The following is a 28,000-nucleotide window of genomic DNA, read 5'->3' as shown; positions in this document are numbered from 1 at the left end:
ATCGGACCCACAGGTATGGACCCACAGCCTGCTTCACAAATACTAACCTATTTGCACTGGAAACAATAAGGCAGACTTGCCAATTTATTAGGTGCCTCTGCGTAGTCCCAGGTACGACCCCGTTCTCCCTTTTTGCACTATTGCCTCCAAGCTTTGTAGTGAATATCCTATGAGGAGGGTGGGTGTTTATAAGATGCTGGACGCACTGCATCTTAAGAATCACTTAGAACAGGCGGCATAGCCGTTTTGTTTAGCCGCACAATAACTATTATATTTTGTACATGATATTATTTATTACGGTATATATTCTTTTCGCAGACTGTGTGATAAGCAGGTGTACCTAATAAACTTACAACTTTTTTATGTGTCGTAATCCTATCGACTATATAAAGTCAGTATAATGCTTAGATTTTGAAAGTCAGGTGTTTCTAGATTAACAATTCTCTTTCTGCAAGCACATTTCCATGATAGATACTAGGCCCAGAGAGTCGTTTTCGGTGATAGATTGTTTACGGGATTATTACCTTGGTTCGTGGCGTTTAAATCCACATTATAAACTGCGAGTCACGTGACATCGCCGACTCACTACAGTTCGGGTTAAGAGCTCCAGGCGTAATAACCGGTCTGTGGATGGGAACGGTTTTAAGGATAATCCATCTACGCGCAATTCAAGGGGGGAAAATCAGCATCTTAAATGCGTATTTTGGAAATATATACCTCTCAATGCACGCAGCTTTTTGTTGAGTAAACTTTGACAAGCCCACTCCTTTTGCAACAATCTGTGGGATTTCTGTTAATCCCTGTATTTTGGAGATCTGGTGTGCTGAGACATGACTGTTTTATTTTTTTTTTTTGTGGACTGGGCTTTATATATGCTGAAGCCTGCCATGTTTTTACGATGTCTTGGAAAAGAGCGCACCGTTACAGGGCTGCGATGTCTGTTTCTTCAGATCGCCGCAGTTTGGTTTATGTTCGAGGCGTCTTCTGCTCTCATGTATAATCTCAGTCTCACAATTGAGGAAGGGATGCCAGCTGGAACAATTTTGGGAGATTTGAGTGCCCTTTTACCCGAAAACACTTCAAGCAGTGGATTCTTTATATCGGAGAGCAGAGAATCGTACGTTTTTAAAGATCTGGAGATCAATGGAAACACTGGTGTAATAGCAACCGCGGTGGTACTGGACAGAGAGAGCAGAGATAAGTATGAATTTGTGGCAGCCACCTTAACTGGAGAAGTGATAAAGGTAAGGATTGAGGTGCAGGATGTAAATGACCACTCTCCAGCTTTCAGAAGGGATACTGTGGTTTTGAACATTTCTGAGCAGAGTCCCCCTGGAACCAGGTTTCATTTGGAAGGTGCTCATGATGAAGATGAGGGTGGGTTAGGGACCCAAGGGTACCGGATTATAGACAATACAGTTGGAGATTTGTTTAAGGTTGAGTGCCGTAGTGGGGGACAAAATTTGTTCAACTTGGATCTCGTTTTGTCTGGCAAATTGGACAGAGAGATTAAGGATTTTTATGCCATTAGTATTGAAGCATTTGATGGGGGCGTTCCATGTAAGACCGGTAGTCTGCAGGTGGAGGTCTACGTGTTAGATGAGAATGATAACACCCCAGTGTTCAGCCAAAGCAAATACCATGCGCTTCTTAGGGAAGATGCAGCACTATTGACCTCGGTATGCCAAGTGTATGCTACCGACTCAGACCTCGGTAGGAATGGACAAGTGGTCTATGAGATCAGTCGCCGGCTAAGTGACCCAAGAGAGCTGTTTGTCATCGACAGTGCCACTGGGTTAATTCGGGTAAATAACCCACTGGACTATGAGAGCCAGCCATACCACGAGCTGATCGTCAGAGCTCGAGATAACGGGATCCAGCCAGAATACACCAGCACTCTGGTGGCGGTGACGGTCCTGAATGTTAATGACAACAGGCCCACCATAAACATAATGTTCCTCAGTGAGTCTGGGGCTGGGGAGGTCTCGGAGGGGGTTAGTATGGGCCATTACGTAGCCAGGATCTCTGTGTATGACCCTGATCTGGGGGAGGTCAACGGTGTCAGAGCTTCCCTGGAAGGCGGTGATGGGAAATTCACACTTAAACGATCAGATGAATTTGTTTTCTCCCTCTGCGTCAGCGGTGAGCTGGACCGGGAGAAGAGTGACGTATATGAGCTTACGATTGTGGCCTCTGATTTTGGAGCCCCTTCCCTGTCCAGTGAGCGGACCTTCTTGCTCAGAGTGACCGACGAGAATGATTCCCCACCAGTGTTCGAGAAGCACCTCTACATTGTGAACATTTCGGAAGATGCATTTCCTGGAAGCACACTTCTGCACGTTCGAGCTGGAGACCTGGATGAAGGGGTCAATTCAGTTGTCCGTTACTCAATGATGAAACCAGACCAAGGCTTCCCGTTCCATATAGACTCTGAAGCAGGACTCGTTACTACAGAAACATCGCTGGATCATGAGCAAGAAAGTGAATTCCACTTCTCGGTAGTCGCAGTGGATAGTGGATCTCCACCCTTATCTTCCACGGCCAGTGTGACAGTATATGTGGAGGATATCAACGACAACAGGCCAGTTTTTGAGAAGCAAGTGTATAACGTATTTATTCCGGAACACTTGGCAATCGGAAGCTGCGTCCTTCAGGTAGGGCACTCTTCCCTTCATTCTTGTTTACAAAATGGCAACGTCGTGTGGTTGGTTGGCTTGAGCATGTATGAGGCCCAGATTCACATAATTTTATATAAAACATAATAAGAATTATCTGCATTGATTTATGTTAGGTGTCATTAGATGGTTTTGAGACCCCAAATCTCCACATTTACATGCATTAAAAAACTCAAGAAGGACGTCGAATGATATGGAAGATGTGGGTCTGCTGGTGAAGAAGGAGCTTTCTGATTATTGATGAGATGATTGACAGTACATGCTAATCCATCCACAGTGAGACTCAAACCTTCAGCTCACCCATTACTAGCTTTGCAGAGGATTTCCTTCAACCTGGCACAGGGTTACAATACCATACCAACATAGTCAGATTAAAAGGTACAAGATGTAAGGACATTATGCATTTGTTTTAATTACGTTTTCCTTTTATTTTAGTAAATGTACTATCGCTACAGTAAACTCCTCTGCAGTCGAACAAAAGTCATACCTGTGATTTGTTTTTCCAGTGCGGTTGCAAGTTCATTCTTCCGCATTAGTGCCAGGATGATATTGACCCAAAGCCGTACCCTGTCAAAAATAACGTTGAAGCAGCTCATAAAAGGTACTATGCGTGCACACTATCAACCCATAATGTTAGCACCACCTGCGCGAGCAGTCGAGCTGTGCAGCACCACCTGTGGCGGCTGTTTATACAGGGTGACCATGACCTCCAACAGTAAAACCTGCAACATTTGTCAGAGTAATAAATTCTACCATGAAGTCATTTCACTGATTGTTTAACCAGCACAACTTCAAAGGAGGCCAGTTAGAATCACAGCACATGACACAAGACCTTTGGTGAGATGATAAAAAAAAACACACAATTAGATACTTCAGCATTTCTTATAGGTTTTAAACTTTAAGATTTTGATATATTTAATGTTATTTACTTAAAATGTTTCTATTATTATTAACATACCAGTCTACAGCCTGTTCTTTGCAGTATTCGCATCTCTGTGGATATCTCTTCTAAGCTGCAAACTACAAAGACAGAATTCGTAGGAACCCTTTTTTAACCACTGCTTCTGAGTGAGATTATTGTGCGACCACTATTATCTGTGTCGCGGTCTAACACATTTTCCACTGCAGGGCATTGTGATTAATTATCTTTTCACGGGATGGCAATTAAACATGGCTTTTTATGTTGTCGCTCGCATCCCAAACACTCCATTAGCTCCCAGTGGCTGGTTTTGTGGACTCCAGTCAATAGGAATGACAACAGTGGTGAGCTGGTGGGCTTTTGATGAATGACTGGTCTTGCATTCATTCTGGTATCTGTAAGAACCGTCCATTCTGTGCATGTGACAGTTCACAGATGCCACTGTTCATTGTCGCTTACTCTGCATTTGTATTTACAAAATAAGAAAGGTACATGAACCACAAAGCTTTGTGTTAGGAAATCCATCCATGCAACTTCCAGCCGTTGGTCCTGGACAGGATGGCAGGGCCACTGAGAAACCTGCATTGGAAAAGGTCCAGCTGCACTAGAGGCCTAAGCTCTGTTGGCCTTCTGGATAATTTTAATCGGCTTGACACATCCCTGAGTGGATTGCAAAGCCCTTAAGTCTTTACTTACCTTTCCGGTGTCATTAGGATGTTGTCTGCCTTTAGAAAACTCAGTGACTTGACACGCCATAGAAAAAAAAGAACAATTAGCTATAATTGATATTGCTTGAAGTAGCTGGTTCACTGACGTCGACGTTAAATTTTGCACAGAACTTCTCTGTGTACTACTAAGGTCACCATAATCCTAAACGAAGAGTTTTTGGTCCGGGTTAACTTTTTAAGCATTGTGTGTTGACGTTTAATATGATGATTTGAAGTAACATCATCGCTCTAAACTCTGATCTAATCTCTGGCAGATTTATTGAAAGACTTTTTCTTATGATAGCTGCATGCGCGTTCCTCGATTAAAAAGTAACGCCCGTGAATGGGGAAAGTCGCTGTACTCTGCGGAGCTTCAGGCACCAAAGCTGGCTAGTGACCTTTGCTGACCTGCATCTGACTGTAGCATGACGTAATGCCCCAGCTTTGTAAATGTCTTATCCTTTTTTTTTTTTGACCTGTCACATGCACGCTCCACCACTGCTTGCTTTTACAGCTGTGCCATAAATTGCTATAAAATGGTGGCGCCTTGCTGGAGACATCTGGCTTATGATTGGCTTAAGATAACGACGGTTGTGCTAACTGAAGCAAATTAGGCCATTCTCATATGAAGGCCATCGTTTGCAGGATCTCCTGCAGTACACTATATGGCCAAAAGTATCTCCTATTTATTCCACCCCCAGTGCTGCCGCAGATGTATAATTAAGTACGCAGTATGTAATCTCCTGCAGCAAGCATTAGCAGAAGAATGGGTGGCTGATGTACAGTAGAGGCTAGTGACTTGGCACCATTACGGGATGCCATCATCCCAGCAGATCAGTTTGCCAAATTTCTGTCCTGCTAGAGCAGCCCTCGTCATCTCCAAGTGAAGTGACTGTGAATTGGAAACATCTGGGAGCAAGTTCAATAGGGAAATGTTCGATAATACAAACTCTCAGAAAGGGACCCGATCACCCAACACCAGTCCCCAACCTGGATGGCAGCAGATCCCGCCAACAATGATCCAGCATCTAATGGAAAGCCTTCCCAGAAGAGAACAGGCTATTATAGCAACAATGGGCCAACCAACTTCAAATAAATACCCTTGGTTTCTCAATGAGATGTCGGACAACCTGGTATTCACATTCTTTTGGTCATATATTGTGTGTGCCTTACAGTACTGATATTGCTGTAAATAGCTTAGTTTCGGCAAACCAAATCTTCCAGGTACCAAGAGGTTGCTATCTCCGAAATATCTGGTATATAAAGGTACACCGTGAAATGCAAAGATCCTTGGCGTTTGAATCGGAAAAACTGGGTTATTGGTCAGTGTGGAAATGCTGCCTCCCCATCCAGGTCACTGCGCTGGACACTGACGGCGATGCCTTTGGCGTGGTGCGATACTCCCTCCGTGGTGGCCTCCATCCCTATGACCGACGGCCTCCCTTTCGAGTTCATCCCAACTCCGGCAGCATGTGCATTTGCCAGGATCTCGACAGAGATGCAGGGACGGTGGATTATAACATACTGGTCAGGGCTGAAGACCCGGTGGGCATTGTTGTGCACACATCACAATGACACGTAATCACTTGTATTGCTTTGGTCTGAAGTCATATTGTCACATCACCAAATGACCAAATAGTTAAAAATTGAACACAGAAAAGCTAAAGAGGTAGGAAAATCGCCAGTGATGGCCATTATTTGGTGCTCTCTGTTCAGAAAAGGGCTCAAAGCATAACCCAAAGCAAACCAAGAGCTCCATCTAGTGGAGTCAGAAAATACAGCAAATGGTTCATAAACCTTTTTTGCCCATCTCTAAATATCACCTCCTTTTCCTGTCTCCAACAGGATGGACTGAGTGCCCAGGTGTACGTTCACATTGAGATTGAGGACATCAATGACAACCGGCCCATCTTCAGTCCAGAGGTGTACACAGCAAGCATCAGCAGCTACTCTCTGCCTGGCACTGATATCCTGAGTGTGTTCGCCACCGACCGGGATGCTGGGATATTCGGCCATGTCTCTTATGACCTCCTCCCCGGGGATTTCTCCTATCTCTTCATAGTAGATCAGTCCACAGGTAGGCAGAAAGTCATGCACCGGCAGAGGTGCATCACACAGGTAGGCAGGGAGTCCCAGTCATGCATTCTTCGAGACTCGTCATGCTAAAACGTAAGTGAAGTTTAGGACCCCCATTTACTTATAAGTCGTCACCCACTTTTCCACTGAATTTCCCACCTATTTATTTTCAAACGTTTTTGCTTTTATTTCTGTTACCGAAGCAGTACCATTTTTGAGCCTTGTGCCATAATGTCCGGCAGCAGTAACGATCTCTCATGGATATTCTGTACAATTTATGGAGCTGAAAAATGAATCAAACTGTTTAAGCCTTATAATCAAACTCATATTGTGCCGTAAGTCTGACAAACTGCATCCTAATACAATAATAAGATCAGTTTGTTTTATTTCCTCAGCATGGCCTTAATTAACGCACAATGGGTAATATAATTACTGAGTAGGCCATCTGTACCTCCCCCATTTTCGGTTAATGGGGGGCATTAAAAGGGGCTTACAGATCAATTTAATGTACAAGTAGCTCAGGGAGATTTGGAGGTGGACCCCACACCATCTGCTGCACGTCTGACTCCGGACACAGAGCGGGTGAGACTCCAAGAGATTAAATCATGGCCAAGCTCGTACACATCCAGAATGTATCGGGTTTTCTGTAAACCAGGAAATATAGGGGCTACAGGGAGGCGACCACATGGCTGTAAACGGCAAGATAATTGGGAAAGATGGCAACGCTCACAGTTAATTAGTAACGTGAAATAATATGTTCATGTATAAATTCTCTTACTCCTTCCTTTTTATTTGTAGCAATAAACCATTATGTGTTTGTCTAAATGAAAGGAAACAGGTAACTGGTAGTAGGAATTAGCATATTGTCTGTACACCCATCCATCCATCCATCATCTGCTGCTTATCTGGGTCTGGGTTGCGGGGGCAGTAGTCCAAATCTCCCCAGCCACCATCTCCAACTCCTCCAGGGTCATACCAAGATGTTCCCAGGCCAGCTGGGAGGTATAATCTCTCTATCGTGTCCTGGGTCTGCCCTGGGACTGGACATGGCCAAAACACCTCCCTAGGGAGGCGTTCATAGGTGAGGGTAGGAACGCAGATCGACCAGTAAATCAATAGCTTTGCCTTCTAGCTCAGCTTTCTCGTTACCACGACAGAACGGTACATCGTCCGCATTACTGCCAGCGCCACACAGATCCGCCTTTATGTAATAAAAACATAATACTCCTCCAAGAATGATCATTAGTCACTGAATGTGCTGAATACTGTTTGTAAGTATTACAGTGGCCAACCTGGGCTGATGACTTTGAGTGCACTAGGAGTCTCGAGTTGAGCGTGTCTGTGTTTCCTGCCACAGGGGGCGTTAGTCTGAGTTCCTCGCTCAGTCACCTGAGCGGCAGCAGCGTGCGCCTGTCTGTGTCGGCCCGTGACGGCGTGGGCCTCGTCTGCGCCCACCCGGCGGATATTACCGTCCATATCCTGCACAGCTCTCCAGCTCCCGCCGTATTTCAAAAGTCACACTACACCTTTGTGGTGTCCGAGGACACCCCCGCGGGAAGCACTGTGGGCACGGTGCGGGCCACCAGTACCCAGGGTGAGTGTCCAGGCCTTTGGGGGTGAGGATTATGAAAAATGTCACTACTGACCTTGTTAAATAACTTGACTTGCTATTGACTTGACTTAATTTGATAAGTCAATATCAAATCAAGTCAAGCTCTACTATCATTTTAACGTAAGTAGGCATACATTTTCCAAACCGCTTATCCTACTGGGTCGCGGGGGGTCCGGAGCCAATCCGGGAAGCAATGGGCACGAGGCAGGGAACAACCCAGGATGGGGGACCAGCCCATCGCAGGGCACACTCACACACCATTCACACACACATGTACACCTACGGGCAATGTAGCAACTCCAATTAGCCTCAGCATGTTTTTGGACTGTGGGGGGAAACCGGAGTACCCGGAGGAAACCCCACGACAACATGGGGAGAACATGCAAACTCCACACACGTGACCCAGGCGGCGACTCGAACCCGGGTCCCAGAGGTGTGAGGCAACAGTGCTAACCACTGCACCACCATGCCACCCCTAGTAGGCATACAGTGAAACAAAATAGTGTTCATCTAAGGCTTTTCAAATGGCTTTACACAAGACAAATATGAATAAATAAACAAACATCCTGTATGAATAGTGCAGGTTTTGACTCGGTTAACTTATGACTGCCACCAACGATCAGTAGACAGTCTTCTTGATGGTCACTCCATGGAATAGAACTGGCTGTCCCGGTCTTATAGTTGAGAGCTGGATGCTGTCCATTAAATGTAGCTTGGTTTACGTTCCTGGATGCATCACACATTGAAACACTGGGTGAGGGGTTAATCCAGCTCAGGGCTGAAGAGATGAGGGGGCTGTGGCAGGGAGGGGGGCAGTCTGATCCTCTGGTCTGGTGCTGGGTCACACTGGGGAATCCAGGGGGCTTTGCGGCATCTCTCCTGGTAATTAAAAAACGTTAAAAATTAGTGTATATATGTATATGTTTGGGGGCGGCATGGTGGTGCAGTGGTTAGCACTGTTGCCTCACACCTCTGGGTCCCAGGTTCGAGTCTCCACCTGGGTTACATGTGTATGGAGTTTGCAAGTTCTCTCCATGTCATCGTGGGGTTTTCTCCGGGTACTCTGGTTTCCCCCCACAGTCCAAAAACATGCTGAGGCTAATTGGAGTTGTTAAATTGCCCACAGGAGTGCATGTGTGTGTGAATGGTGTGTGAGTGTGCCCTGCAATGGGCTGGCCCCCCATCCTGAGTTGTTCCCTGCGTCGTACCCATTGCTTCCGGGATAGGCTCCGGACCCCCCCGCAACCCAATAGGATAAGCGGTTTGGAAAATGGATGGATGGATGGATGTATATGTTTGTGTATGTGCGAAAGTGTATATATATATATATATATATATATATATATATATATATATATATATATATTTGTGTGTGTATATACACACATCATACATCCTATTTTAATGTGTAATGTAAATATAATGTAGTATCTTGTAGCATGTGACCGTCATTGGCATCATATTGGTCATGTTGTTAATCTGAAAGAGCTGCTCATAGCTGTCCATTCTCATTGATCTACGTTCTCCGTACCTGCAGACTCGCCGGAGTCCCTGTCATACACCATCTCCTCAGGGGACCCCCAGGGCCTGTTCTCGGTTCACCCACATTCTGGGCTCATCAGTACCCGGGGGGCTCTGGACCGCGAGACCCAGCCCTACTTCTTGCTCATTTTGCAGTGCCAGGGAGGTGCCTCGCCTGTCCACACCAGCACACGGGTTAATATCACCGTCGCCGACGTCAATGACAATCTGCCGATCTTCTTCAGGGATAGACAGGCTGTCACAGTAACCCAGGGTACAGTGGTTGGAACGGCGCTCTTCATTGCCCATGCTCATGACAGAGATGCAGGCTCAAATGGCAGCGTCTCGTACCACCTGCTGGAGGACGTTGGTGATGCAGTCTTCAGTGTCGACACCTTCCTGGGTACCGTGTTTCTCAAGCGAAGCCTTCCCCTAGATGGACCAGAGAGATATTTCATCAGGATCCAGGCCCAGGATGAAGGCACCCCCACTCTGTCCTCCACCATGACCCTCTCAGTCACCGTGGAGAGTCTAGCTGCCAACGACACCCTGACTTTTGATGCATTGGTCTATAAGGTGGAGATAAGTGAGAGTGCCGCGTTGAACAGCCAGGTCATCCAGACCCGGGCACATGGACAATACAGGTCAACACCTACAGGAGTCTCCTACTCTCTCCCTCCAAGTACTCTGTCCCTGCCCTTCAGGATCCACCATGAAAATGGTTGGATTTTCCTCGCCCAGGGCCTGGACTTTGAGTCAGTCCCCAGGTACCACTTCACAGTGTTGGCCACCAAGTGGAATGATTGTGCTCCCCAGCAGGCCTCGGCCACCGTTATCATTACGGTGCTGGATGAGAATGACAACGCCCCCATTTTTACCCACAATGCCTATTTTTACACTGTCCAAGAGGGTCCCTTCCCCAAGGGTCTGATGGGAACCGTCAGAGCCACAGATAAAGACTCCGGGAAGAATTCCCAACTGTCCTACTTTCTGTTGTCTGATGGGAAGCACTTCCAGATTAACCCTAACACAGGTTAGAAACATGTCAAAGTTCAGCAACACACAAGACATCAAACAAACAAGCGTGTTTATGTATTTGCCTTATTTGTTAAGATAAGCGGCTCTAGTGTCTTGGCAAGGCTTTAAAAGTATGTCAATGGTTCAGATGTTCCTGCATAGAAAAGCCCAAAGCAGCATAAATCCATATTTGTGAACTGGGACTGTGTCTCTCCCTTTCTGAATGCGTGTCTGTGTCTCAGGGGAGCTCGTCAGCTGGATCGCTCTTGACCGTGAACAGCACACCCACCACTTCCTGAAGGTCTTGGTGATTGACCATGGTCACCCTGGCCTGAGTGCCACCGCCCACGTTCATGTCCTTGTCACCGATGTGAATGACAACCCACCGCAGTTCACCAGCCAGACTGCAGGCCGGCAGCTCAGCATCCAGGTGGGGCTGCTTGAGTGCCATCAACCCGTTTTATACTACCACAGAAGAGAGAGCTTTATTCAGTTTCTCCGAAAGAGCTCCACCTGGTGGACCTCTGCGTAACAATTTTTTTTCAGGCGCTGGATGAGTACGTACATTTTGAATTTAAAGCTCTTTTACAACATCCTGTTTGGTTAATTCTCTTAAAGGTTGCCTCACCTGATTAAAAGGGATAAAACATTTTATCACTGCAAGCCGGTGGAAGATGAATGAACTAAACACTGATAGAACCAGACAAATTTGTTCATCATTAGAAATTAGGACATTTTTTTTTTGGTTTTTAAGGATTTATGTACATCTAGCAGTTTGAATCTAATTTTTCTTGATAGTTTTGGGCTGGATCACCGGCTGGCTCCTTGGTGACCACTGTTCACGCTGAAGATGTGGATGCTGGGGAAAATGGAACAGTCCACTACTTTCTTATGTCAGGTAACAGGCCGAGTTAGAGATTCAAAATTCAAGCTCAAGAAGAAAACAGTCGATTCGAGTTGACATTGGGCTGTGAAGGGTGACTACTTTACCGTCTCTTAGTTGTTAATAGCGTCATGTTTCAGACTTTTTGCTGTATTTACCAAAAGCATGTCTGGGATTATTTTAGACATCCACCAAGCTGCTTTTGTTCCTTTTTCCCAACGTTGTTGCTGGCTTTAGACGACCCCGGTCACTTCAAGATTGACGGCAGCAGCGGAGAGATCCGAACCACGGGACGTTTCTCGGAGAGTGAAGCAGCTCATTACGTTCTGACCGCCGTCGCAGCTGATTCCGGGCCAGTACCTCTCAAAGAGACCATCGTGATCCACCTTCAGGTGCTGCCCTAAGCAGCGTGCGGACGTTCCCGAGCACGTTAGGGCCATACTCATCAGTTGCTGTTTATGCTCCTGGCGAAAAGTATACTTTCGCTAAACTATAAATTCTTTCAAGAAAAGCTCACATTCAGAGGTCTGATCCAGATTCATGCGACACCACACTGCTCTGAGTGAAATCATATTTCTGTATGACGCAATCCATATAAATCATATTTCACAATCTCTGTAAAGTTGAAGTATAATTTGTTGGTGGTTGGGTGGTTTCAATAAGCAAAATAACTACAGTACATTCATTGTTAATGTTACATGACAGGAACTTTAAACAACTTGGATTTATTTGATGAATGTTTCTAGACTTGAAGCTACAAGGAGACCACAACAAAGGAGGCCAGTTTCCAACATCCACATGATAATGTGGCCATTGTTATTATAATGATTATTATTATACTGCATCCCTGTGCTGCATTACCGACTGGAAAATGGATGGATTAATACTAATATTCCATAAGAGCTTATCCAGTATGGGGTCATGGAGCATTATAATCATTACTGGGTAATGCTGTACATTAATAACAAGCACTACGTGTAAACATTGTAATCATATAATGTTTGTTATTAATGTATAATAAAGCTGTATGTTAGAATGTTAAGGTATACCTACATGCTGCTTATGAATGCATCATGAAGAGGCATTAGATGTTCTTTCAATGTGTTATAAAGGCATTATTAAAGTACAATGTGAAGCATTACCCATTATTGTTGCTGTTTTATATTAATTTTGTGTTGTTGCTATTCATTTCCAATAACAGACTTTCTAGTTTTCATTAATGAAACATTTAACTTTAATGTTAGATATAGATTTCAGATTTCTGAGCATAAATGTATCACAACTGCGAATGAAATGGAACCATGTATGAAACACAACACAAAGACCACCACATTGACGATTTCTGTCTTAGGTTCACTCCGTTGAGTGGGTGGATGCCACCGGGGACAGAAGCAAGACCCATAACTTCAGGCATTTCTCTGTGAGAGAGGACATCAGGCCCGGCACCATCATTGGCTACCTGGGCTCAGCAGCAGACCACGATGTGCCGAGTCAGTATTCGGTTGCCGAGAGCGATGGCGGTCTACGGTTTGGGATCGACGCCACCTCAGGTGGTTTGTACGTCAGCCAGGAGCTGGACTATGAGTCTGCGACCCAGCACTTCCTCAGGGTGCGAGTGGAGAGCAGCGGCCGGCGCTCTGTTCACAACCACTCGCTGCTCGTGGGCATTAACGTGGAAGATGTGAACGACCACACCCCACGCTTCCCAGATGATGTCCTCACATTTGGTGTGCTGGAGAACCTGCCCACAGCGACATTTGTCTACACATTCAATGCTGGGGACAGAGATGGCACTGCAGCCAACAGTGGCCTAAGCTACTCCATTTCTGCCGATCCCAACTTGCCTTTCATCATCCACCCATTCACCGGCACCCTGAGCACAGCCAGGCCTATTGACCGAGAGGCAGCCGAGAGCTTCGTCTTCACGGTGACCGCCATCGACCAGGCCGAGGACCCTTCGGAGCGCAGGAAGGCCTCGTTGACCGTGCAGGTCTTCGTCCAGGACGTCAATGACCATAGCCCTGTGTTCATGTCCTCAGACTCCACGCACGTCTTTGAGGACACTGCTGTGGGAACTTTGGTGCACCACTTTGTCGCTAGGGACGACGACCTGGGAGAAAACGGCCAGCTGACATTCATCATCGAGTCTGGAAATGAGGATGGACTCTTCGTGTTAGAGGACAAAACTGGTAAGAGACATCCTTAAATAGTTAATCTGCTCAATTAGCTCGATTCAGCTGCATAAATGTAATTCTGTAGACGTTTTCTTCCTCATGATAGCCAAACCTAAAAACATCTACTTCAACATCTGTAGGTCTGCTCCACCTGGCTCGCTCACTGGACTACGAGCTGGCAAATTTTCACGCCATAGTGATGAAGGCTGTGGATGCTGGCCAGCCGCCCCACGCCTCTACGCAGCATTTTATGGTCGCTGTGCTTGACGTCAATGACCAGGCCCCTGAGTTTGAACACAGCGTCTACACAGCAGCTGTGGCTGAGAACCGAGAGTCTGGGGAGCATGTGATCAAGGTGACGGCATTTGACAGGGACTCGGGTACGTTTCCTTTACCACTGTCTATGTAAGCTGGAGTGGCTGAATGACAGTGGATTAATGCTTTTTGTCTTGGAGTTGTTTTTCATAGATCTCAACTGGCAGCATTCGGGATCACCCATCAGAGGTGTTTTAGCACAATAATGCCTCAAGGTGGCAGTACTATTATAAGCATAGTGAGAAGACCCGCATCCAGCCCTGTCATCCAATGTCAGTACACACTGGTCCTGTAGGAAGGCTCTAATCCCACTTAAAACTCAACCTTCATTAGCCTTCAAACCGAATTCTTTATGAGTATACAGGCTAGGTTTGCCGTTCTGTGTTCCTTAGAGTTGATTACAACCAGAATTTTAATTCCTGGAACATTTCTGGACATCATAATATTTAGTTTGCACATGTTTCTGTCTTGTCTGAGCTGGGTGGTGATTCTTCCCCCCCCCCCATTGAACTTCATCACATGCAAACCGAACAAACGTCTGTGTTTGTTTGACTTTGGATGGGCACACCCTTATTGTTCCTTACCTTCCAGATTTTATTTTTCTTAAAAATATTGACAGTGTCTTAACTCCCATTCAAAATATTTTATGCTCAATGTCGGTATTGATGTCTCCTGTCTTTCTCTGCGGTCAGAAACATCCACGAACAGGAACCAAGCCCCTAACCCGGTCGGCTTTTCCGCAGTCCTTGAATGACTCCTGATTCGGACCATCTGTGCTAATAAGACCGTCATCTTAGCTGTCATCTTGCACACTCTGGCAGAACCCTGAGCCATACCCCCTGCTTTCTGGAAATCTCTGTGTCTGGAAATTCTCTCTTGGTTGTGACTGACAGGGGAAGCTGTTGATGACCCCTGGCACTGACCATTTGTAGGGTTACAACCTCTGTTACTACAAAGTGATCAGAGAACCTCAAATGACAAAAAACAATTACAAAAAAATTGCCCAGTATGGGAGTAGTGTTGCATTTATATCACACTATACATTTACAGCTGGGTTTGTTTATTTTTTTATTATGTTCTTCTGTTCCATGTATCCAGCTGTGGGTTCCGATGTTTAGGTGTTCAGGTGCTTATGTTGTGTCCTTACAAGGCCCTCCCAAAGGGTCATTTCAGATGTTCCTGTTCCCTACACGTCGTAGGCATCTCAGACTAGCAAAGGACATGCCACGCACGAGTCGAGGAGATCAGACCGCCGCTGCTGGGGAGACCTGCGGGCGTCCAACCTACCCTGACCCTAGATTCTCGGTTCTCTACCCAATCCCCAAAAGCAAGGTTGAGGGTCTGTTCACCTCAGACCACCCTGACCTCCCCCCACTGCGTTACCAGCCCCTCGGCAACTCTCGCGTTCCAGGCCCAGCTGCGGCACTTGGACGGCGAGATGGAGCGTGAATGCTGATCCGCACGGGGAGGACGAGTCACTAGTGCGATGCCGGTGCGGTACGAGAGGCAGCCAACGGCAGCCGCAGAGGGATGAGGGTGGAAGCATGAGCTGATGCAAACCACATGCAGGAGGTTTCTGGTGGTGGTGGTGAAGGAGGCCCGGGGGCTGTTGGGACAGAAGCCCACCCGGCCCCGGTTGGGGGGGGCGCCTCGACGTGAGAGACGGGTTGTCAATCTCCACGTTTGTGAGTCTTGCGCCTCCAGCAGCTTGGCCAACCCTAATGGGGACCTGCCTGGCCATTAGCCCTCCATTTACAGATACTTTCGAAAGGTCCCCTGAAGGCCACTGTGGAGAGGGACATGCATTTGTCACCTAGAGGACCCCAGCCTTTAAACCAAGGGCTTTGCAGCTGAAGTCTGCGGCAGGTTTTTTAATTGGCCGATGTTATCTGAAATTACTTGGTTCTCTGCTGCTGTTTCTAATTTTCTGATCAGATAAGACCCCCCCCCCCCAATACCACTTCGGCAGACAAGGTCGCAATCATAGAGCAAGCCGTTCATGGGCCTCGCTGGGGCTTCATGTCAGAATCTTTTAAATATAGTAGTTTTCCACGCACAATGGGGTCTTACCACACTTTCGGTGTTATACAACAGTCATGACAGCTTGACTAGTTTGGAAAAGTCTTGGCACTCTAGGAACCATTCCAGTGTTTGATTAAGTCCAATATTTGCATTTTTAATTTTCCGAAGAGGCTTTTAGTTTGAGAGTGAATTAGCTGTGACACTTGTTCAATGTGTGGGGGGTGTGCGTTGATCTATTTATCTACACCACACACAAAAATAGACTCCACACAGTGGAAAAACCAGTGTGGTGTTGATGTCTGCAGACGTCTCCTGATTTTTTGGATAGAGTCTAAAAGTGCTGAGGGTTTTTTTTTTTTGTTTGTTTGTTCTTAATTATCATCTGTTTATCATCTGTTTTGCTGGGAAGTGGTCAGGGATCATCAATTGCATTAAAGTGAGAAATGTCTACAAAGCTAGAATTGCAAACGTGTGTCTTTGTGTGTGTGTACCACAGACGTGAGTGCCGCTGTCAGTTACAGCCTTCTGCCTGGCCCAGGGTTTCGATACTTCACCATAGACCCTAACACCGGGGAGATCCGCACGGCAGCCCAGTTGGACCGTGAGCTCCAGGAAAGTTTCCCACTTCTAGGTAAACTCCACTCTGGGGTCAGCTGGACTCCTACCTCCATCTGTACTACACCCCCAGCACCTATGCCAACTTCACCACCTCCCTGGAAACCTTGTGGTTTTGTAGGTTCAGTTCCCGGGGGTGGGGTGGGGTGGGGGGGATAGGCAATAGTGTTGGAGGCAATAACCTGTAGGCAGCTGGTACCTTAACTTCAAGCAGCAAAGTCAATCAATGAAATTATGGATCAGATGCGACTAATAGCATTACCAGAAGACCTAAACGTCCCTGAAAGTCCACTAGGATTTACAATGGGGATGTTTGCGCCGTGTTTATTCTCCGTGTTTGCATGTTTGGCTCATGTTAGCATTATTGCCGCGGCCCTGCAGGAACCAATTCTACATTTACATAATTGAGCTTCAGATTGCAGCCCAAACGCTTTCCTTTGACATTTGATCCAATTTCACTGAGGTCACCTGCTGGCTTGTCACATCCGTTTCTGCCTCTGAGCTTAATAAAATATCTTGCATATTTTCAGTCCTTTCAATGTCTATTTCCCAGCACTCAGCAGGAAGAAAGGCGGTTTCAGCAAAACAAGTTCTGTTATAATGAGTTGTGTATATTAAATGAATCTTCCTTTATTTGACCTCAGTTGGTTCTCTGTTTCTAAGTTCTGGTTGGAGAAATCGCTGCATTCAACATGAACTTGCTGATCACACGTGTAAAATATCTGAATATCGCATCCACTTTTACGATGGAGGGCAGCTCAGTGATTAAGTGGCTAAAGTACTACAGCTTGCAGTTTGATTCCCACGCCTGGCTAAAGTACTACAGCTTGTAGTTTGATTCCCACGCCTGGCTCTGTATGTGGAGTTTGAATTTCTCCCTGTGTTTCTGTGTTTTTCCTCCTGCAGTCCAAAAACTAGTGATTACCTATGCTGGAGTCTCAAACTGCCCATTGAGTGTGATTGTGTGTGAGTGTCTGCCCTGGCATCCCATCCTTGGTTTCTCTCCTCGTCTCCTCTGCATTCTGGGATAGACTCCAGACGTACCACGACCCTCTCCTGGATAAGTGGTTTCGGAAAATAGGTGGGCGGATGTTACGATGGAGAAAATAAACATGTAGGGGCTTTCACACATGGCAGCTGTTGGTGAATCGTTGCGTGCAGCTATCGTGCCTTTAGGCTGCAGAAATATGCAGGACTTTGAGTAAGATGCGCCAGTGGGCCAAGCATTCACAATTTCTGCTTCTTGCTAGTTCTGGCTCGAGACAGTGGGACCGGGCCACTCTCTGGCACCACCACGGTCCTCTGCACCGTGCTCGACGACAACGACAACACACCCCGCTTTTCCAGACCCACCCCCAAGGTCAGCGTGCCAGAGACCCTCCCTCCAGGAGTCATCTACATCGCCCAGGCTGACGACGCGGATACTGGGCCCAATGGCGACATACGTTACGGCATAGAAGGTGGCTGATCTCCAAAGCTTAACGCTCTAAAACTACTCTCTGCTTCCGTCATTGTGAATGGCAACATTTACAGCAATTACGAATAATAAACAGTTCGATCCAGGGTGGCATTATGACTCGGTAGGTAGTGTGCTAGCCGTGCACCTCTGTGGCTGTACGTTTGCATATTCTTCCATTTCGTTTCAGGTATTCTGAGTTTCCCCCTACATTCTAAAAATGTAGTGATTTGTGAAAGATCAATGGATATAATTAAACTCTAGTTTATTGCACTGCTTTTCAACTAAAAGTATCCAGGGTATATCAAGCATTTGTGTGAACGAATTCTTTTTAGGTGACACCGATGGTTGTTTTGCCATCAATGTTACGAGTGGAGCTGTAAGCACATTGCGAAGTCTGGACAGAGAGAAGAGAAGCAGTTATACCATCATCATAGAGGCTCATGATCAGGGAGCCATTCCCAGGAGTTCCCTGGCCAAACTCCAGGTTCTGGTTCTGGACGAGAATGACAACAGCCCAGTCTTCAGTCAGGAGGCCTACCATGTGTCTATCAGTGAGGGCGCGCCCGCAGGATCTGAGATCCTGCAGGTCATCGCCACCGACAATGACCAGGGCTCTAATGGGGAAGTCACGTTCTCCCTTCTGGAGGACACGTTGGGCATGTTCTCCATTGACGAGTCCATAGGCATACTGAGGACTGCCCGGCTGCTGAACAGGGAGGCTCAGGGGCAGTATACCTTCCATGTCACTGCAACCGATGGTTGTTCCCAAGGACCACGCAGTTCCATCGCCACGGTAACTGTAGACATCGAGGACGTCAACGATAATGCTCCAGCCTTCGCAGAGAACCTCATTGTTTGCCTGGTCTCCAAGGACACTGTGGTCAACCAGACCATCGTCACCATGGTAGCTGGTGACGGTGACCTCGGGAACAATGGGACGGTGACATTTGGCTTATCCGAGTCGGACAAATTCTTTAGCATTGACCGCAACACTGGGGAGATCCGGCCAAAAGCGTCTCTGTCACCCGGCATCTTTGTCTCAAGACTCCTGCATGTGATCGCTTCAGACCTGGGGGTTCCATCTCTGTCCTCTTCCTCTCTGCTTCTCATCCATCTTGAAGAAGAACCCAAACTGCGGTTCACCGAGGATTCCTACATGACTTCAATTCCCGAGAACAGCAAAACTGGTGAGCTTTCAGTATATGGTCATTCGTCATTCTGACATGCTATGTCATGAACTGTTTACAACATATGTTTTATTAAGCTTTAGAATTTAAATTCATGAATCACAAGCTTTGTTCCAGCTCTGCCTTAATCAGCTGATAGTGGCGGTTTTGCTTTTGAATCTTAATTTGAGCGGTGAATGGCATGGTGGCCAAGCAGGTATTACTGTTGATTCTTCCGACCAGAACTTCTTGACCAGAACTGAACCCTACTGTAGTGTATGTGCCTCTTCCCTACAGTTCAGTGGTATCACCTCCAGAAACCCCCCAGCTTACCCCAGTTCCATGCCCTAATAGTCATCTGCCTTAGCTTTAGTGATGAGAAAAACAATGCCTTTCAGCAGATTTTTTTTAAATGTCCCTAGGTTCCTGGATTGTTACTGTAGTCGCTGTCGGTCAAGGCACCAACCAATGGACTATTAAGTACAGCATTTTCAACGGCAATGATGACAAGGCTTTTGCCATAAACCAGGACACCGGTAAGATCTATGTAAAATTGGTGTGACCTAACCCGGTTTCGCAATGAACGCATACATTCTTTGACATGGATCGCTTCAGAAGGGGTCCAGGTCGGAGCCAGCTGTGGCAAACGAGCTGGCACCGTTTCGGAAACGTTGCTCGATTAATCGCCCTCAGGATCCGCAAGCATGATCTGTCTCAGCTCTGTTTCTGAGCCAGGAGCACAAGCTCAATGCGTCATCTGCCGCCCCGCACCTCTGCGGAGACCATCAGTGTCTTGCTTGTGCTCTTTAGATCGTTTTTCCGAATTGTATGCGTTCCTTCGCTTGTGGTTTTTCCAGATGGCTTTTCGTGTTGGATTTGATTTCTTGGCGCTCTGGCTTATTAAACAGCGCTAGTCTGCGGCACCCAAGGAGGGTACGGCAAGAGTGTTAACATCTTAAATCAATATTTAGCTACATGTTGAGCTGCGAAGTTCAGTCAAGTTGTATTTTGTGCTGGAAGCTACAAGCTGTAGGTAATACTAGACAGATTCTAACGTCAGCCTTTTTGTAGCCAGGGCCTGGATCCTCACCTGAAAAGTCCATTTATAATACTGGGTGACTATGTATATTTTGTTTTGATCAGAGCTGGCATGAGATTTTGTGCATGTGTCCTGTGTTGGACTGACGTCCCGTCTAGGGTGGCCTTTGCCTCGTGCTCTGTAATTCGGAGCGTAAACACCAGGCTCACTGGATAAGTAGGTCCAAGAGATGGATGGAAGGAACGGATTAATAAGAGCGATGAGATATGCTAATTGAGAGGCACCAGGTGAAAGCGGGCTTGTTTGGGTTTGCAGGTGACGTCTCTGTGAACAAGGAGACCTCCCTCGATTTCGAGCAGAAGAAGGAAGTCCGGCTGGTGGTTCTGGCAGATAATGGCCAAGAGACGACGCACTCCGTGGTAGTCATCAATGTACTGGACGTCAACGACAGTGCACCCATGTTCAAGCAAACATATTACAGAACGGCAGTGTGGGAAGGACAAGCCCACGACACTTACATCATGCAGGTAAAGTCCTTGTAAGCTGAGATTCCCTTCACTAAGATATTTACTCATCTTTTTCTATAGCTACTGTCAGTCTTTTAGTATCATCACTTCAACTGTTTCCTGGCATTATACATTGTGGTAACACTTTACTGTCATCCTTACTTAAAGCTGTCATTATAGATACCTTCGTGATGCATTTTTACAGTCGGTATAAGAATTAATAAAGCATTGTAACAATTTCATAAGGAATTATACGGTTGATTATAATACTTCATAAGCTCCAGTGATGCACTCATCTATAATGCGCTATAGATACCTTCATAATGTATTATAATGATCGGTATTAAGGATGTTTTGTACTGCATTATGAAGGTATCTACAGTGTATTATAGATGAGAGCTTCATAAAGCATTCATAATGCATATTAACATGGCTATAATGTATTGTGCCTTTTGATAAATAGTTAAAGTCATGTTTATAATGTTTTATGAATGCATTATGATGCACTACGAATGTGCTCACAGACATGGCTTTCATAGAAAGTGTCACTAGAAGTGTTATCTATGTTGGTGGTCGCAGTGCAGCACCTCTAAGATCTTAGGAAACGCACTTCAGACATGTAGTAAGAGACACCGCCTTGTTGCTGTAGGTGTTTGCAGATGATGCAGACAGTGGCGTCAACGGACAGATAGATTATTTCATCCTGTCTGGAAACCATAACGGCTCCTTCCTCATCGAAACCACAAGGGGCATCCTGGCTACGAGTGCTGTCCTGGACAGGGAAGTCATCCCATCTTACAAGTAAATATTACCTTAACATCCAGTGCAGGTGCTACCCATCTGACTTAAATCATTTTGTATATTGATTTTTTTATTGCATTGAAAAATCTATTAGGTTTGGAGGCACAAAACTTTCATGATGCCTTTCGTAATAATTGTCTGCAATTTACTCCACGATAATAAGAGTACTCTGATTCTGATTCATTCTGTATGGTTGGTTGAAAACCTGTGACAGTTACATCTGTGCTATTGGCTGTCTGTGGGATACCAGATCGGAGACCCTCACTTGGTAACTGATTGTGCTGTTGCCCCAGGCTGGTTCTCCAGGCTGTCGACAGAGGAACCCCTCGTCTAACAGGAACCACCACCGTCCAGATACAGGTGGTGGACGTCAACGATAACACACCAGTAATAACCCCCATGGAGCCCATAACCATAGCAGAAAGTGAGATGCTTCGACGTACTTTCAAAACCTTGAATATTCACAGAAAGAAAACAGAAATGTTATATTTCCACTAGATCCTGATGTTATGTCATTCAGTAATAAAATCATATTAATAGGGAATAGTTCCTTTCTTGCATAAATTACAGGCATTCTAGCATAAGTTCAGCTTCTTGTTCTAAAGTAGAAAATAGAGAAAATCTGTAATTAACTAACATGGATAAAACATCTGTCATGTCTGGCCTATCAGATCTTCCAGCTGGTCACATGGTCACGCAAGTGATGGCCAGCGACATGGACCTCAGCTCCAGCATAACTTATAGCTTTGCAGAATGGGGCAGCTCAGGTGGGCAATTTACCATTGACCCCTACACTGGCATCATCACACTGACCCGAAGTTTGGATCACGAGGACCGGTCTGAACACACGCTGAGGATCCGCGCATCAGACTCCGTCCACCAGACGGAAGCAGAGGTTAAGGTTCTAGTGCTGGACGCCAACGACAATCCTCCCGTCTTCACGGAAGAATCTTATCAGGTCTGGATCTTTGCTGCAGGCAGCAGGAGGGAGGGAGGATTTCCAAGGGTGGTTGTCCAGAAAAATCTTTCAAAGAGCTTCCAAATTCTTTTGGTTCAGATATCCATTTTGACAGGTCGCAATACAGCCACAGTTGTGTGGATAGCACTTGTGGTTATGGGGCGCTGTCCAAGAAAAGATCACTTTTGTAACCGTTTCCCATAATGCAACCTAAATTGTTGCAATTTACAGCCGTTTTCCATTCTCTGTCTAAGGAGGTGCTGTAGATGGTTCGATGTTTTACGGTTCTCCTGTTGCTGGCAGGTCCTGTTGCCAGAGCTGACATCAGCTGATACCTCTGTCTTGACCCTGAGTGCCTCTGACAGAGACTCCGGACTCAACGGCATCGTCACTTACAGACTTGTCTCGCCACCCACAGAAGGCTTCTTCATCAGTCCAGTGAATGGTAACACCAGATGATTGTGACCTGCATTTCCTATAACAATGTCCAATGTTGTGCACAGGCTATGGAGAATTCGTCAAAAGACCAAAAAGTATAATTACCTCACAAGCAATACAATCAAAGAATAACCCTTTGTTTTAACCCCCTAATTCATATATACTGCAGAGAATTCACATTCCTTATCCAACTGTGAAATGATTAACCATCCCTGCACAAGATTCATAAATCCAATACTCAGGTGGCGACATAGCTTGGAAATGATCAATACAGATAAAAAACACAAAGCAAACACAATGTATTTAAACACATTGGTATTTAAACAGTTTAATAACGAACTGATGATGTCATATTTTGAGATCCAGGACAAAAAAGCACAACCGCTTATTCCTAATGTTTAGACATTTACACTTCCTTAAGATGAGCTTAAATACCAATGTATGATTATAGTCTTATGTGTACTGAACACATGTTACATGTCAATACATAGAAAAATGGTCAAACCTGATTCAGGTTCCTTTGCTGTACTTCAGTACGCAGAATTTGTTTCTTTTCTCTTCTAAGACTCAGCGCCGTATTTCCATGATAAATGGACATGGTGCGGCGCAGTTCTCTGCCATATTCCTCAGTGCCTTTCGTCATGTCACTTTTACAGCTGTCCATATAAGCCCTCGCGATGTGACCCTCAAAACAGGCAGGAATCGGCCAGGCTAGTTTTCCGACAGTCTGGTGAGGAGGCCGTCCGTGGTGGTCGCCATTTATCGGAGGTGGACATTTCAGGTCCGGAGAGTACAAATCCGGACCAAGATTTTGTTTCAACCGACCAGTTGGGTATAAAGAGTCACAGTCACAGAGTACTTAGCTGGTCGGTTGAAACAAAATCTTGGTCCGGATTTGTACTGCATCACTGCCATTTATACAGTAAGCCTGGAAATATAGGGACATTTTTCTGTATGGAGGTACAGCTTCTGATGTCCCTTCCAAGTCCCCTTGTAAATCTATTTGGAAGGCCGTCTTTTTTCTGCTAATCTGAACAAATTACGTCCTGGCATTTCCTTCTGTGCCTTACCCACCTGCCAAAAGGGAGTGGTGCCCGGAATCGTCCTCGTGCCGTGTGTTTTGGGTTTATGCACAATACCGCTAAGTATTTATTCTCCTTACGATTTCCAGTTTGTGAGCTCAAGTGGTCAAATTTGCGAAGGGACAGCCTCACAGAAAAATGATGAGGTTTTATGAGATTAACATTTTTTTTATGAGTAAAAGGTAGTTATGAAGTCAATTCGGCGAAAGTTTTTTTTTTTTCTGGCTCGGCATCACATCCAGAATCAAAGGTAAGACGAGATGAACTGAGACTAAAATATTGTCATTTGGCTCTCTAGACGAGGATTTCCTTTTTTTGTTCCAAGCCAAAACCTATTACTGGAAAAAAAGGATTTGTTGCATGTTTCAAGGAAAAGTGATTAATGGGAAGCGATATTTGGACCAGTGACAACAGAAAACTGGAGTTCTCAAAATTTGGTCCCAATCTACCCCAAAATGTGTCTGCAATTTGACACTGCATCATTCGTTCCTGTTCCACCATGTTTTTACAATTACTTGGCTACATCGTGAAGCAGTGGGTTTCTAAATACAAAATAACAGGAAATGCTGGATATTAGACTGATTTAATTGGAAAATTATACAAGGTCAAACTTTCATCAGTGAAGTTAAGTTGTTGAAATGGATTTAAGATATCAGTCAGGGTAACTTCTGTGTTTGAGCAGTGAACCTAAAAATGGTATTGTAACACAATCCTTTGGGGAATTTAGATTAGTGAAAGGCCAAGTATTGAATTAAAATTTCACCAAACAATAGTCCAGTTAGGGGGCGGCATGGTGGTGCAGTGGTTAGCACTGTTGCCTCACACCTCTGGGACCCGGGTTTGAGTGTCCGTCTGGGTTACAAGTGTATGGAGTTTGCATGTTCTCCCCATGTCGTCGTGGGATTTCCTCCGGGTACTCCGGTTTCCCCCCACAGTCCAAAAACATGCTGAGGCTGATTGGAGTTGCTAAATTGCCCGTAGGTGTGCATGTGTGAGTGACTGGTGTGTGAGTGTGCCCTGCGATGGGCTGGCCCCCCATCCTGGGTTGTTCCCTGCCTCGTGCCCATTGCTTCCGGGATAGGCTCCGGACCCCCCGCGACCCAGTAGGATAAGCGGTTTGGAAAATGGATGGATAGTCCAGTTACTTCTTGTTAAATTTTGATGGGTCTGGTACAAGAGAAAGCTGCCAGTGTACAGACTCATTTTATGGAAACCATGAATTGTTTGTGCTTGGTGAATGTGGACATAAGTACCATTATGGGCGTGTACCATATCATTTACTCTGTCCTGCCTCCCCAGGCTCTGTGTACACAAGCAGACCACTGAGAAACATCACCAGTGGAAGCACCATAGAGTTCCTGGTGGAGGCTTCAGATGGAGGAGACCCTGCCCTAGAAGCGGTCACTTCTGTTTACATTCACGTTGCAGATGCTAATGACCACGCCCCGCGTTTCAATCAGGCCACGTACCAGGTGACCGTGGCCGAGGATGCTGCGGTGGGCACCACTCTTCTGTTGCTCTCAGCTGAGGACCAGGACTGGTCCTGGCAGAACACCCGTCTCATATACACCATCACCGGGGGTGATGAAGATCAGCGGTTCTGCATGGAGGTCAGCGTGGTCCAGTCAGGACCCTGGAGGAGGTCTGTGGGGAAGCTGGTGCTGCGTGCATCGTTGGACCGGGAAGTGACCGACAGCTACACCCTGACTGTGACCGCCTTTGACGGAGGACAGCCCCCGCTTGATGGCTCCGCCCTGGTCAAGGTGACCATGCTAGATGTCAATGACAATACGCCAGCTTTTGAAAGCATGGAGTACCACGTGCGGCTCAGTGAGCGCAGCCCGCCTGGCACCATGCTGACACGGGTGTTGGCCCAAGACCTAGACCAAGGGCCAAATGCCCAAATCCAGTACGAGATCATTTCTGGAAACAGCATTGGGTGCTTCAGAATGGACCACCTCTCTGGCTCTCTGGTGCTGAACCAGAGTTTAGACTATGAGGAAGACGCTAGGTTCGCGCTGACCATCCAGGCTTCCGATGGGGATGGCTTGGGGAGAAGGAACGTGGCTTTCTCAGTGGTTCATATATCTGTGCTGGATGAAAATGACAACTTCCCATACTTCACATTCCCTGTGCTGAACTGCATCGTGACAGAGAATCAGCCCACCTTCTCCCCTGTCTGTGCCGTCCAAGCAGTCGACCTTGATGCTGGACCCAGTGGTCATCTGACCTATTCCATCCTTTCGTCTTGCTTTTTGGATTATGAAAGTGGGAGCCCAGAGACAAGTCAGGCCTTTGCCATAGATGCTGTCACTGGGAACATCCACACAGCACAGGTGTTGGACTATGAAAGGGAGAGCCAGTACTGCGTTCTGGTGGAAGCCAGAGATATAGGAGACCAGACAGCTACTGTGAGAGTTGAGATCGATGTCCAAGGGGAGGATGAGTTCAGCCCATTCTTTACTCAACACCTCTACCTCTTCCAGCTGCCAGAGGAAGCAGAACATGGGCAAATCATCGGTCAAGTGGAAGCAACGGACCGTGATGGCGGCCTGGACGGAGTCGTTGAATACTCGCTAGTGAGCCCCTCAATGATTTTCTCTGTCAACAAAACGAGCGGCACTATCCACCTGTCAGACACGCTTTACAGAAGGGAGAGAAGGGAAAATCTCGTCAAGCTGTTGTTGAAGGCCGGAGGTCCAAAGTTGGATTCCAGGTCTGCTTCATGCCTGGTAACTGTAAATATATCTGGTATCGGAGCTACGATGGCAAGAACAACCCTTGACGCTCAGACCATCAGCCTCAGCATCTTTCTGACGATGTGTCTCCTGCTACTAGTTAGCTTCCTGGCCCTGCTTCTGAGACAGCGAGAGAGACGATGTTCATCACCGGTCCCTAAACAGGAACATAGCGTGGACACATGCAGCAGAATGGAGGGCCCAGATATTGCAGAGTTTTGTGATTTCAGCAACTCCATGGACCTCCAGGTGAAGGGAGAACTAACCAGGTCTTACGGGATCTCAGACTCCAGTGGGCGGGGCTCTGCGGAAGGGGAGACTGCAGAGGATAAGGAGATCAAAATGATCAACGAGCATCCCTGCCAGAAGAGTGCCGGCTCTGTGCTCAGTGACATGGCATCCCGTGTCCCTAACTCGGGGGTCCCTCGGGAATCAGACCAGCTGTCCAGCCCATCAGAGTACAGCGATGTGGAACCAGTCACTATGGCGGTGGGAACAGTGAGCTTCGAGAACCTCCACACATTGAGTGAGGAGGGTGTGGGGGAGGGAAGGCTGACACGTAGGGTCAGGCTGCCCGACAGCATGGACAGTGTGAGGGACGACACTGCCCTGTCTGAGAGCCAGATATCGATGGGCGGCTCACTCGCCTCCCTGGTGTGCGGTGAGGAGGAGATCCAGGGCAGCTACAGCTGGGATTATCTGCTTGACTGGGAGCCTCAGTTCCAGCCTTTAGCCTCTGTCTTCTCAGACATCGGTTTGCTTCCTGATGGGGCGGCACGGACACATAGCTTGCCGAAGGATTCACTCGGGTTCCTCCAGCCTCCACCTCTCATCACATCCGTGGCCCACCCCAGTATCAGGGCCGTGGCCCCCAGAATGCCCCTGAGAACATCTACAATGGCAGGGAGGCCTTCGTTCCCCAAACACTCCTACTCTCCCCTAGGCAAGAACACTGGTCTCACACCCACCATCATGACCCCCAGCTTCTCCCCTGCAATATCCCTGCTCACCATGCGGACCCCCAGTGCCTCCCCATTGGTTTCAGAGACAGGACTGGGGGGCCCCGGCAGGGCATGCTCACATCTGTGCAAAATTGCGGACGACGAGATAAAACTGTAGGTTACTCCCGTGTCAGGATGCATTGAAATTGCATTCATCGCAATACAAACGGACAGTTTATCGCCCCGGAAACCTGCCAGGGTGGCCTCCACAGGATAAAATTTAGTGAGTGCTTCAAAGTAACTGATTATGGAATAAACTGTAAAGATACAAAGATT

General features: G+C 46.7%; 1 protein-coding gene across 1 annotated transcript; it reads left to right on the top strand.

Annotated features, from left to right (window-relative positions):
• Nucleotide 1: 1 nt before the first annotated feature.
• dchs2 (dachsous cadherin-related 2) lies at nt 2–28,000 on the top strand. The gene is made up of 21 exons (XM_048999823.1): nt 2–13; nt 951–2,654; nt 5,655–5,846; nt 6,147–6,378; nt 7,735–7,971; nt 9,527–10,543; nt 10,770–10,957; nt 11,326–11,425; nt 11,648–11,802; nt 12,762–13,599; nt 13,725–13,964; nt 16,418–16,552; nt 17,787–17,996; nt 18,328–19,182; nt 19,584–19,697; nt 20,516–20,727; nt 21,356–21,507; nt 21,801–21,931; nt 22,179–22,465; nt 22,769–22,910; nt 25,285–28,000. Exons 2-21 carry the CDS (start codon nt 969–971, stop codon nt 27,840–27,842), a joined length of 9,681 nt encoding a protein of 3,226 aa, XP_048855780.1. The 5' UTR covers nt 2–13; nt 951–968; the 3' UTR covers nt 27,843–28,000.

This window comes from Brienomyrus brachyistius, unplaced genomic scaffold (assembly GCF_023856365.1).
Source record: "Brienomyrus brachyistius isolate T26 unplaced genomic scaffold, BBRACH_0.4 scaffold47, whole genome shotgun sequence".
NCBI lineage: Eukaryota > Metazoa > Chordata > Actinopteri > Osteoglossiformes > Mormyridae > Brienomyrus > Brienomyrus brachyistius.
Note: the sequence above shows the minus strand (reverse complement) of the source record. Positions and strands in the feature narration are given on the sequence as shown.

Bases quoted from the DNA above. Each gene is read 5' to 3' on its own strand.
- dchs2 (XM_048999823.1), top strand. From the start codon at position 969: ATGTTCGAGGCGTCTTCTGCTCTCATGTATAATCTCAGTCTCACAATT. The intron at 11,426-11,647 runs GTAACAGGCCGA...TGCTGGCTTTAG, and splicing joins CCACTACTTTCTTATGTCAG to ACGACCCCGGTCACTTCAAG. The intron at 13,600-13,724 runs GTAAGAGACATC...CAACATCTGTAG, and splicing joins CGTGTTAGAGGACAAAACTG to GTCTGCTCCACCTGGCTCGC.